The sequence below is a fragment of the Stegostoma tigrinum genome, chromosome 34, assembly GCF_030684315.1.
Source record: "Stegostoma tigrinum isolate sSteTig4 chromosome 34, sSteTig4.hap1, whole genome shotgun sequence".
Taxonomy (NCBI): domain Eukaryota; kingdom Metazoa; phylum Chordata; class Chondrichthyes; order Orectolobiformes; family Stegostomatidae; genus Stegostoma; species Stegostoma tigrinum.
In genome coordinates this window covers 13,231,417-13,244,311 of record NC_081387.1, presented here as the reverse complement: position 1 = coordinate 13,244,311, position 12,895 = coordinate 13,231,417, and the positions used below count along the sequence as shown (strand labels likewise).

The 12,895-nt window shown below is 39.4% G+C and overlaps 1 protein-coding gene across 2 annotated transcripts in view; it reads right to left on the bottom strand.

Moving 5' to 3' along the window:
* ppp1r10 (protein phosphatase 1, regulatory subunit 10) overlaps positions 1-12,895 on the bottom strand; it is a 30,128-nt gene that overhangs the window by 10,649 nt on the left and 6,584 nt on the right. For both annotated transcript variants that reach the window (XM_048519877.2, XM_048519875.2), the window contains 10 exons: positions 11,417-11,555; positions 10,268-10,354; positions 9,049-9,184; positions 6,467-6,518; positions 5,809-5,889; positions 4,701-4,901; positions 4,150-4,249; positions 2,464-2,573; positions 1,942-2,042; positions 827-971 (listed from right to left, as the gene is read on the bottom strand). In XM_048519877.2, the coding sequence (XP_048375834.1) occupies positions 827-971; positions 1,942-2,042; positions 2,464-2,573; positions 4,150-4,249; positions 4,701-4,901; positions 5,809-5,889; positions 6,467-6,518; positions 9,049-9,184; positions 10,268-10,354; positions 11,417-11,523 (1,120 nt within the window). In that variant the 5' untranslated portion in view covers positions 11,524-11,555. The remainder of the gene's footprint in view (positions 1-826; positions 972-1,941; positions 2,043-2,463; positions 2,574-4,149; positions 4,250-4,700; positions 4,902-5,808; positions 5,890-6,466; positions 6,519-9,048; positions 9,185-10,267; positions 10,355-11,416; positions 11,556-12,895) is intronic.

Sequence of the window (12,895 nt, the reverse complement as noted above, 5' to 3'; positions counted from 1 at the left end):
GAACTCAGGGCTTTAGGGTCAAAAATGTAGGGACGTTATGACTGGGTTGTAAGACCCTTAGCTGACTGCATCTTGTATCCCACGGCAAACTCCCATCTAATTACTAATCAGGCCTAAGTCTGCCTTGTTTCAGAGGTCAGGCAAGATTGGGTATTTTCAAACGAGTACTGCCACAGGCAGCTTTGTGCTTTCTTTCCAGATAAAATCCCATGCAAATAAGTGGAGCAAGCACCTCAGATGAAAGAAATGCAATCAGATAGCCTGACGTTTCACAGTTTCTAATTCAAAGGCTAATGCAATAACAGAAATGCCAGTCATAATCTGCACCTAACACCAGACAAAAATTTAAAATTTGGAATCAATACATGATGGTCACTCATAGGTCCTCTATTGGTTTAAAGAGAAACTTTTCATCCATAGGGTGGAAGTTGCTGGTTGAGGTAGATTGTATAAGTAGCTTTAAAAGGCAATTAGATCAGTATGTGATGGAAAGGAAGTGAGGATATGCAGATACGGTGACAGAAGGCTCAGTTGAAGTCTAAAATAATTTGGGTTGAAGAAGTTGTTTCTGTGCTGTAAATTCCATGCAACAGCTCAGCGAGATGGGTTATTGGGCACAATGAAAACGATATCTGCCATCTCCTGTCATCACTGGATAGCAATGAGGACATAAAACTCAAAATGCCAGGTGGTGCCCTGTCCTAGCATCTTAGGAAGGTAAAGCTTATAATAGATCTGAATTACTGTGCGGTTTACTAACTGGACCATCAACATTCACTTGGCTGAAACATGTGAAGCACTATGCATCTACTACAAGTAGACTTACCCATTTCCACAGGCTCAGACACCTCTTCCAGTGGCACCGGTGTACTAGGTCTCTCCACTTCCATGGGCTCAGCGATAGCAACTTCCGGAGAAGCAGGCTTGGTGCTGATCTGTTCAGGACTGGATTTTTGATCAAAAGGATTGGACTGAAGGGAAGGAAGAAATGATAAAAAGTAAAACTAGAGGGTCAAAGACAATTTTAGAAAGTAAAGCAATAATGTTCACAACAATTACAAAGTTCTCCAACTGGAATTTGAGAACAGACTGCAGATAAAGGTGTTTATGCCCATATTAATGCACAAACCCTGTTTGGGATTTAATCACCATCTTTGTGCGAACCCAATTTGGATGGATCCACTGTATATTTAATATGCTCACGAAACAACTGACTTTTGATTTTTAAAAATCAAAAAAACAGAAAGAAAATCAAACAAGCTCAAACTTACATGATAACTAGACTTACTGTCAGGAAATCTCATCCAAATGTCTCTCAACACCCTTTTATAGTATGCCCTCCCATAACATGTTATGACTTGGGTAATGGTATGGCTTCTGGCTTTTCTAAATAGCTTCACCTGCGAGCCCTAATAGTCTAAACTGCCACTTGTGATAAGCCACAGTTGCGCAAGCTTACAACTGTACATGTTTAAATTTATGCTTCAGTTACATCACCTTAATTAGCAATGTCCTGAACAACAATGAGCTTCTTAAATTGCATTTGCAAGCCAAACACATTCTCCAAGAAACCAACATTAATATAAGCTCTCCAAGAAACAGAATTTATTACCGGAACATCCTACAAGAAAAAGCACTTCTACTTAATGCCAAATTTTGAAGCTCATCATCACTGACGCTTCTTCCATTTGGCAGGCTATTTCAAAGCACACCAAACTCATATCAAATTAAAAGTGGATCTTAATAATGGGCTTCAAAATAGTGTTTCCCAAAAAAAGTTAGAATTTTGTTCATAACATTTCCCTGCACAAAACGTTTTTCAGTAAGCATGACCAACAGTTTTCTACCAATAAACTGTGCCGCTTTATAATAATCTCCACCTTTAACATGTCCAGTGTTTCAACAAAAGAAAGGGAAGCTTGCACATTTGTATCTTAGTACCTTGACGCTAGTTGGGGAAGTGATCTTCTTCTTCTTCTTGATTTTTAATCCATGTACTGGCGCAGAGTTGAGTGCCTCTAGAAAACCAGTACTTTCAATAGCTGCAGAAGTATGAGCAAAGTGTCAAATTAGAGCTAAAGTACCAACAGAAACACTCCAAATCCAATATTTTTTCAATAAGATAATCTAGACACAATCCTTTGTGCTTTGTGTGTTTTACTGGGACCTCTAGAGCATCAGGCCCCTCCACACCTCTGGCCATGTGAGAAGACTCAAGTGAGCACAGTTAAACAAAGCATCCATTCTCAAGATATTGCAAGCACATGACACTGCTAAGGCAGGGCAGGATCACAGGTATCGAAGAATTGTCACCCTTTGCTTCAAACAATGGATGTGATACTCAGTTAAGTTACAGCATGTGTTCAGTGCTTGTAGAACGGTATCCTCAACAGCCACTCACTCTTTCAGAGGAGAAACAAATTAAAAATTGTTACTTCCAATTTTCAAAATACTCTTACTTACGTTGGGGAGGAATTATTTTAACTTTAATTTCCTTAGTAGTGTTGGGTGTCACATTGAGCGGTTTGTATTTCTTCTCCATGTGTGGTGCAGAGCCACTTGTCAGAGATGAGCTAGGAATCAACAAAAATGAAATGAATCATCAGCAATGAAGAGAATTTCAGTTTACTAGTAAAACAATCAAGTGGCAGCATGGATAGAACGATAATTCTGCAAGTGACAAAAGAGCAGTGCACATTGCGGACTTTGAGGCAGCCAGCGGGCCATACAGGCAGCACAGGCGGGTCGGTGGGGGTGGGTATGTATGCGTGCACGGCCATTTGGCCTATCAAGTCTGCACCAATGCTCCAAACAGCATCCTGCCCTGACCAGCCCCGACCAGCCCCATATTCCTAACCCTACATTTACCATCAAAAACCAACCCACTCGGCAATTTTCCAGACAATGGGGCAATTTACCACTGCCAATCCACCTCTCTTGCTCATCTTGAGACTGCGGGAGGACACCAGAATACCCGGTGGAATCTGATGCAGACAAGGGGAGAACGTGCAAACTCCACACTAGTCACTCAAGCTGGGTCCCTGAGTTACCATACCATCCTTGAGCAGATGAATAACAGCTGAAATTTAATGCAGAGCTACAACGTAATACATTTAAAGGAAGAAAGAGGGGGCAACAGAAGATAAAGGTTACAATCCAAAAGTTAAATTACAGGAATACAAAGACCCGGTGATATTTGTGCATTGGTCAAAGACAAGTTGTAGAAAGAATGAAGCATACGGAATCATGGGATTCATAAATGTAGAGGTAGAAATTACAAAAAGTAGTTATGATGATGATGATCTTTTATTAAACTAATTCAGCTTCAATTGGTGTACAATGTCTGATTCCAGGTACCACATTTTAGGAAGATTTTATACTTTAGAAAGGGTTCGGAAGAAACTTAGAAGAATGATGGACTTCTATTGCTGATTATTCAAAGAAGCCAAAGATTTTAAAAGAGAAGTCTCAAGAGATTTATGGCATGTTCAAGATCACAAGGTGTCTGGGCAATATATGGAGAGAAACTGCCTCCCAGAGAGAAAGGTTGAAAAATCAGAGGATACAGATGCAACATAACTGACAAATAAACTATTGGCAACTTGAGGAAGTGTATTCTTATGCACACGAAGATCGTACTGCTGAAGAATGTGAAAGGGACAAATTCAGCCATGGCTTTTAAATCGGAACTGCATATGTACCTGAAATAACATATTTACAGAATTTGACATAAAGGACAAGGGAACAGGTCTAAGTCACCTGCAGGACATCAGCATGGACTCGGAACAGGTTGAGAGAGTTTGGAAACAGCAAGGAAGGAAAACCACAGCTGAGCTCAGCTATAAGATGCATTTTAAGCAATATAAGGCCCACAGGCTCATGCCCCCATTGGGGAGATAAAGAATATAGAATCCGAGTTCCCACTGCAGAGCTACTCTTATCCACACAATATAACATAAAACATATTTCAAACTAATCTGCTTGAAGCTAACATTCATACCAGCATGAGAATGGTCATTTTTTTTTTGCATATTTCTCCAGTATGCACATGTAGCTCCAAACCCTCTGGTTGCCGTAACTATGCTATACCTTAACATGTTGTTGCATCTAACCGCACTGTTCACGCTGTTCATTACAAAGTGATCTTACCTTGGTCTCTTCAGAGGTGCTGGCTTGATGTTGTACTTGTCGGAAATTAGCGGGCCAGAAGAACTCTTCTTTGGTAGAACGGGAACCTCCATCTCCAGGCCTACAAATGGAGTTAGAAGGAGGGTGAGTGTCACATTACCACCAAGGGAAGTAAGCAGTTACCAGTTGGTAATTTCTTAAAAGCAAGGTTAATCACAAGACGCTAGAACCGCACTTCATTAGGGAACGTCACTTGTCATTTGTACATTATCTCTTCTTCTTAAAATTCACAAAAAGATTAAATCAAACATCTCTAAACCATTTACGTCAAATGGAGTCCCGAAACAGATGTGTAAAAATAAAGCATGCATCAGTCATTCTCAACAGTTATCTGTGGGTGACTGAGCTTACTTCTGACAAAGACTGAACTAGAGAGTGCGAAGAATCAAGCAAGAACAGTTGTAAGAGAAAAGTTTAATAAAAAAGTCAAGTAATATTCAGGCTAGATGTTTTAAGGGAGTTAAGGTGTTTTAAAATGCATTACAGGTGTATGACAGCCATGTGATAACCACCTGTCGATCTGAACTTGGCGTGACTGGGTGCAGTTGTCCGTAACGACTTGGGCTTCTCGCGTTTCTTCTCCAATGATTCCTCTTCCTTCGTCTCCACTCGGAGGTCTGATTTGGGATCTGGGACTCGCTCAGAAACTGGTGCTCGAATCTTGCTTTCATCTTTCTTTTCATCTTTCCGCCTCTTCCTCTCTGGCTGTTTATCTACAGATTTAAATAGAAAAACACTAAAAAAAAAGGTAAAAGAACTTGCTAGGCAAACACGAGAAGAGGGAAAGGATCTAAATATTAGACTAAACCAAATTATATCTTCTTTCTTTAATCAGGAGTACCCACAGCGATTTAAAGAAATGATTACATCACAGTCAAAAGTAACAGTTCCACTACATTTTCTGACTGATCTATTTATACTGGATTAGTCTGGATTCAATAATGAAAAACCTAAATATGTCCACAGAAGATAGGAACCAGAATGTCTGCCAGATACCTAAAGATTTCATTAGTTGATAACAACAGGCTACTTTATAGGTAGCATTAAGTTTACACATTCTCTTACATTTATTGATCTTACAATTTTATGCTATTAAAAACAATGCACAAAAAATCCATAATACTAAGTACCAAAATTTCTGATACCTTCACCCCCAACACCAAAATATAGGTTTAGCATCTAGTAGAATACTCAGTGTGAAAATGAGCCACATTTACAAGCACAATTCCTGTTCCTTGAACTGGAGAGATTTGGCTTACACAGCTTGGACAAAAGTTTGGGTTTTACACTGATTTACGATGTCCCTAGACCTCAGGACACTTTGATTCAACATAAAATTCTCTCTCTCAATTGTCACTCAACAACCATCAATGGATATGGGCATCTTCTGAGGACAACACTGGTTGCATTTGTCCTGCAGTAAAACATGAGTCACAAAGCATTGGAAGATGCGTTGAATCTGCAGAATTGTAGCAGAAATGCCTTTAAAGGTTTGGGATGAGTTGTTTTTGGAGAAGCAGTGCCACAAAAACAGTTTGACAATGGGTAAAATGGAGCATAAGGCATGTCTGATCAGACATAAAACACCAAGAAAATTACACATGAATAATTAAACCGTACCTTGTGCGCCAGGACCTGTGCTCTGAGATCGAATTACAGTCATCCAATGGTTGACCAGAACTTGTGCTAACTTCCTGAGCTCTAAAACATAAAATAAGAAATTATGAAAAATAAAGGACTACTTTCAAGACAAACACCACTGAGACCTAATTGCACCATCAGTTAATAGTTAGGTCCACAATAGTAATGGTTGGATGATTAAATTTTGCTGGAGAATGGGTGTTAGTGAAGGCTTAACTCTTACCCACTATCTACTTATCAGTTAGAAAATGCACGTATCCTCAGGCAGCTGAGCATCATCAGGATTGACTACGATGCCAATTGACACTCATTGCACCAAGAGGCAAATAACCAGCTGTGAATGAAAGGACTGTTCGTGCCTGTAGCTTTGGTGAGGTATGTCTTAGAAAGAAACTTATTTAAATTGGAAACAAATGAATTATAACCACTTTGCACCAAAAATTAAACATGGAACCAATTTCACTTTGTCTTGCTGTTGAAAGGAACTATTCATAAAACAGAAACAAGCATGTATTATTTCCTCTTTAGATGCAGTTAAAGCAGAACAGTCAAACTGGTTGTGGGAGTATCAGATGTTTAAAGAAATGCAACTTCAGCTCCTTTAAACTTGAAGCAGATAGAATATATTACAACTAACCTTCATCATCAAAGCTCTTGCTCAACTGTTTCACTATCTTGGCTGTGTTATTCTGAAATAGAGACAGGCTCTGGTAAGGCACGTGCATTCTGCAGCTTCCCTACAACCCACAGATGTTATGAAAAACACACCATTTGTAACACAACCATACTTAGAAAGCTCCTTCAAAGAGATGCCTATATTTGCCAGCAATACAGATACCCAGTGTAAGCATAAAAGGTGCTCACAAAACTTAGGGCAACTCAGACATCCAACATTATCAAAAGTCTGGCAGACTGACTTCTACATTGCAGTGCCCGAGCACCTGCTCTCACATACTTCCTCCTATCTCCCCTGGACACACTCTCTTTGTGGAGAATGTTCCACCCTGTTTCAGTCCTATTCCAGTTCCCACTCCCAAGTCTTCCTCCAGTAGATCGATGATATCAAAGGTGCTGCTTCCAAACCTCATCTGCAATTGGAAAAGATTATCAAGTTCGCTTTCAATTTCCACCCTGCTCTCACCTGATCCATCTGACTCCTCCCCTCCCTCCTTGACGTCTGTTTCTATTTCTAGGGATAGGCTGGTCACTAATATCCATGACAGACCAACCAACTCCCACAGTTATCTTGGCTGTATATCCTCACACCCCGCTTCCTGTAAAGGCTCTATTCTATTCTCCCGGTTCCTCTGTTTCTGTCGCAACTGTTCGGATGCTGTCAACTTCAACAAGAGGGCCTCTGAAATGTCCACCTTCTTTCTCAACCAAGGATTCTCCAGCTCCATAGTTGATACAGCCCTCAGCCAGGTTTGACCCATCTTCCACATTTTAGCCCTCACATCCTCTCTTCCCTCCCACAACAATACCACCCCCCACTTGTCCTCACCTACCATCCCACCAGCATCCACATACAGAGATCATAAGCTGCCATTTCTACCACCTCCAGCGGGATTACACCACCAGACATTATTTCCTCTCCCCTCCCTTGTCAGCCTTCCACAGGGACCATTCCTTCTGGGACACCCTGGTCCTCTCCTCCTTCACTCCCAACACGCTACCCCCCACAGCACCTGCCAGTTTATTTCCTACTTCAGCAGTATCCAAGGCGCCAAACACACCTTCCAGTGAAGCAGTGCTTTACCTGTACTTCAGTCTGTCTACTGTATTTGCTGCTCACAATATGGTGTCCTCTGTTAAGGAAATGAAGTATAGGCTAGGCGACCACTTCGCAGAACACCTATATTCTGTTTGCAAAGAACAGTCTGAATTTTCAGCTGCCTGCCACTTCAACACACTACATTGTTCCCTAGCCAACAATTGTCTCAGGCTTGCTGCTGTGCTCCAAAATTCAGCACACACTGGAAGAACAATGCCTTATTTTCTGTTTGGGGACTCTATAGCTTTCTGGATTCAATATTGAGTTCAAAATTTTAGGGCAAGAGGCACCTTCTCCCATGTTATTATCCCAAACCCATACATCTAGCTTTGTTATCACATGAACTGCTACTACACACAACCCATTGTTAGCCACTAATAGTCCCTATTTAGAGCAATTCATTCTCCTATGTTTGTTCAACAGTTCTTCTCTTTCTTTGGTGGGTTCTAACTCCACCTATCATTTAGTCCTTACCACCTCGCTTCAACCTACTTTCTGCATTGAAAACAATTTTTTCCTAGCTACCATCAGTTCTGAGCAAGGATCATTGAACACAAAACATTAACTCTGATTTCTCTCCACAGGCGCTGCCAGACCCGCTGAGCTTTTTCTGTTTTTGCAGCAATTTCTGTTCTTGCTTCTGATTTCCAGTATCTGTAGTTATTTTGAATTTTATTACCAGAAGTCTGCAAAGTTTATGCAAGATAAATCATTCAAGGGAGACAGGTAAAGAGAAGGGTTGATTCTTCCCATAAATGGGAAAATATTGTTGCAGAAAAGGAGTTTATTTGAAAGCAAAAATAAATTACAACTTAACAACCACTAGCAAATTGGAAGAAAATATATTAAATCGTGGCTCTAACAATGGAAAAAGATGCCATACCACAGCATAACAGAGCATAGGCAAACAAAAAGGGCCCTTTTCTTGTACTTAGAATTTTATAAAGCTAAGAAGAGCCAAATGACAACTTTTAGCCTTGAATTTACCCCAAATGTAAGTTAAAAATAAAGTTTCACTTCGCCTCTCAACTCTAGCAAAGTTCAAATGCTGTACTATCAAGCTATTAGTTATAAAAGAAGCTGCCATTCAAACGACTGGACTAGTCTTGGCACTTTGAAAGGACTTTTAAATTGTCTCTGTCCCCTGCCCTCCACCTGACCCTACAGACGTCTCACTTAAAAACTTATTCTTCAAACTGCATCCATCACTTTTGTGTCAAAAATTCTGATCTTTTCTCTAGTTTTTCTATTAATCACCTAATCATCTCCTCCTGCCAATGCAAAGCACTTATCATATTCATACATGCCAGACTGGAATATTTTTCATCACTAGTTTAATTGCACAGAACACAAATCATTACTCATTGTCCTTTGTATGGTGAACATGGTCATAAAAGGCAAGTCCTATCCTCAAGGTTACAATGGACAGTGATTTGTTTGCTTACTTGTTTTAGATGGTCCACAGTGAGTGGCAGCAGTTGCAATGCCAGCAGAATCTGTTGTAATAATGGTACATTGCTAGTAGATTTGGAATAAGCCAGCCAGTTATTCAGCAGCTTGTAACCACCAACATTAATGAACCTTCAAGGAAATAATCAATCAGGTTAGGCACCCAATCTCGTCAGCTCTTATCCACAAGAAAATACATTGCATACCCTGTTTCATCGATAGTAAGAACTGCAGATGCTGGAGAATCTGAGATAACAAGGTGTACTGCTGGATGAAACGAGCAGGCCACGCAGCATCAGAGGAGCAGGAAGGCTGACATTTTGGGCCTAGACCTTTCTTTCTGAAGAAGGGTCTAGGCCCAAAACGTCAGACTTCCTGCTCCTCCGATGCTGCTTGGCCTCCTGTGTTCATCCAGCTCTACACCTTGTTATCTCACATTGCATATCTTGCTTTTCAGAAGTACAGCACTAAAAATGGAAAACATTTACAACAAAAGTAAATCAGTGAACGTGGGTGGGTGGGAAAGAGGGAGAATGAGAAGAGAGTAAGTAGCAGTTAGTATTTTAAGTGGTAACTCTGAAGAATGATGACAAAGGCTTTTCATTCTATTTGGTACCATCCTTTGTCAACCCGTCATTTCTAATTTTAAACTGGACAAAGGTGAGTTAATGTCTAACTCAAAAGAAGTTTTCCAATCATGTAGTAGATGTGCTCAGTCACACATTAGGGGTGTTAACCCAGACTTCACAATCAAGTGGTTGAGTTCAACAACCTGCTGAGCTACAGGAAAGCGTGCCAGAAACCAAGCAAGCTGAAACCTGCAGAGTTTGCCATTTCTGAACAGGCCACCTCAATATATTGAGATAACTTGCCCTAGAATGAATTTTCACATGACACCAACCTCCCAACTCTTCAAAGCTTAGTGCAGTCTTTAGGATTTCAGAAGCACAAAGCTGAGTGAACCAACAGTGAATACACAGAAACAGAACTTCGAATGCAAGCTGGAGGGTGATGCCTACAGTAAGTTGAATAGGTATGGTTGACTATAGGTATGGCCAACAATTAGAAACAAAATGGTTAATGTGTAGGGTCAATAAAAAGGTTGGATGACAGGTTGAATAATATCCATTTATAAATATCATGCTGCAATATTGATGGAGAGAACAGCCAAAAGACCAACAACATTGATACTAAGTTAGAAACTAGCGTCCTTACTGGTTCAAGATATCCTCCGATCTGGTCTGCAGCAAAATGTTCAAGTACATGCATCTGCTCACTAATTTTTTTGCATCTTTCATTAACCTGAAGGTCAAAAGTAGGAAAGATAATTAACAAGCCATGGGGTTTAAAGAAGGCACAGAACATAAATATTCTGAATAGGCATTATTCAAAAGGAAGAAATAGTGTGTTTAATAGATTGAAAATAACTCAAACAGAATGGATATCGTTAGTTGTGAAATGGAATTTCAAATTCAAAAGAGCAAGTAGATTACTGAAGAATCAAGATGGTTGGTAGAAGAGGTCCTTTTGATCTAGTCTATTTGTTGGGAAACTAGCAGGATTGAATGGAGTGCTAATTTTATATGGCTCCCAGTTTTCTTTTCTATTGTTGATAGAAGTGTGTAACATTGAATTAGCTACAATTCCTGATATAAACAGACTGCATGATGGGGGGGGGATGGAAGATGCCTATAATCATTAAATTTGGGATGGCTAGCGCACACTGACCGAATACCACATGCTCCTGACCGAGCAAGGTCTTTGTCCACTTGCAGGGGGGAGACAATTGAAGAAAAATATCGGACTCTGCTGCGTAAACAAGGGCTATTAAGCCATAACAAATGTTAAAGTGCATCCCACTCAGTTTCAAGCTAAGAAGGATTAAAACATCAGCTCAACCCTGGTTTCTTGGCTGTTATCTAAACAGAATTTATGGATCATACCCATTGTACATGTTGTGAACACCACCTGCCTCAAATGGACAATCTCTAGCGTACACAGCAGAAGGCGGTGACTGGGTGCACAAGTCAAAATAGCTTCTCCAAAAAAAAATTTACAATTCCCTGCCCAACCTACCAAGACCGTAGGCAAATTCTTCAATGGTGTCCCATGTTCATAAATATTCAAACCCATTAATAAGATGATAAAAATCTAGCAGTTATAGATTCTCACAGAACAAGAAAATAGGTTAAAATTTGAAATTACTTGTTACGTATCAGTATTCATTTATTTAATACCTCATACGTTATTACAGCAAACCCTTAAAAATCACATGCTGTAACAAACTCTGAAGACAGTGAGACAAGTATGGAGCTGTGTTTTGTAAGTGTATAACTTTCTGGAGAAAAGAAAATGAAAGATTACCTGTATATTCTAATGACACCATCACCACTTTTAATTTCCCCATCTTTACCAAGTAGGCAGTCCAACCCTATCAGAAGCTCTTTTGGATCTACAGGCCCTGAACCCATCGTATCAAAGGGGTTGGAATTGTATCAATTACCTTTTAAAAGAAATAAAAAAAATAGAAAAATGTCAGTTTTTTTAAAATTCTCCGTCTGGCCAAAAATAATTAAGTAATATCAGATTATTTATTTATAATTAGGATCAATATGTATGCAAACCTAGTCCAGTAATCTTGCTGCACTCACTTGCACACATTTAAGTTCACAGTTCCTGAAGATGGCCTTACAAGAAATGACTTATCTATTCAGTTCTTCCCTACCATCCCTCGCTACCAATCGGTAGAAAAATCACTGAACCAGTTCTGAAAATGCAACAATTATACTTTAACATGATTTACACAATTCGTAAAGGACAGCAAGTGATAAGATATTTTCTGCCTCCAGTCACCTGCACTTTCTAGACACCCAGTCTAAGATTAAAACTTTCTTGCATTTCTCCACTGTTTTAAACACAATTGCTTACACATTTCAAATCCAAACATTCAGGTAACACCCATTAGTTTAGGAATCTCTTTAATAGGCCTAAACTAGGCAGATACAACAAATCAGATCCCTCCCAGCTCAAAGTGATATCAGAAACAGCATTAGCAAAACAAGGTGAACAGTCTTCTTACAAGTATGGTTGGGTTAGGCTTGTTTATTACTAGCTGAGTACAATATACATCGTTTTAAGGCAGCTTGGTTTTCCTCCTGGACTTGACTATTTCAGTTAAATTGCCCAGATACAGCCATTTATTAGAAATTAAAAGCACAGCTACCGAGGTAAACATTATTACTTTTTATCCCCAATTCCACCCTACTCAAAAGTCTAACGACTAAATTTAGAACAAATTATTGAATGGCAATATGAACAGCCAATTTCAGAATATAGGTGTGGGCAGTGTCACAATCCATCCTACCCGAACTGCATTAACATATATTCAAACTTAGATTGAGTCCACTTGGGAAACTAGTTTTCAAATTACAACTAGCTGGTGAAAGGTATAAAGTTTAAAAAGTAGGCAGATAGGCTATGGAAATATATGCAAAACAAAATTGCAGAAACCTTTATTTTGACAAGTTGAAATCGTTAAAAATGGCAATAGCAAAGATCTGTATGTTTTGCATCAGAAGGCACTCATTTGTTGCCACTAAGTTACAGTATTAACAGCTTCAAGCAGGTCACTTAAGAGCTCTTACAATTAATGGTCTGCTGATTGAAATGCTCTTTCATTGACTGTATTTCAAGTTCTTTATAATAAAACAAGAGCACTATTGGTTTTTTTATATATCAGTGCAGATAAAATACTTAATTGGCCCCAGTGCCTTGCTAAAAGCCATTTAATTTTGAAACTATTAAATTATAGTGGTACTAATAGGGTGTATTCTAATAGTGGGT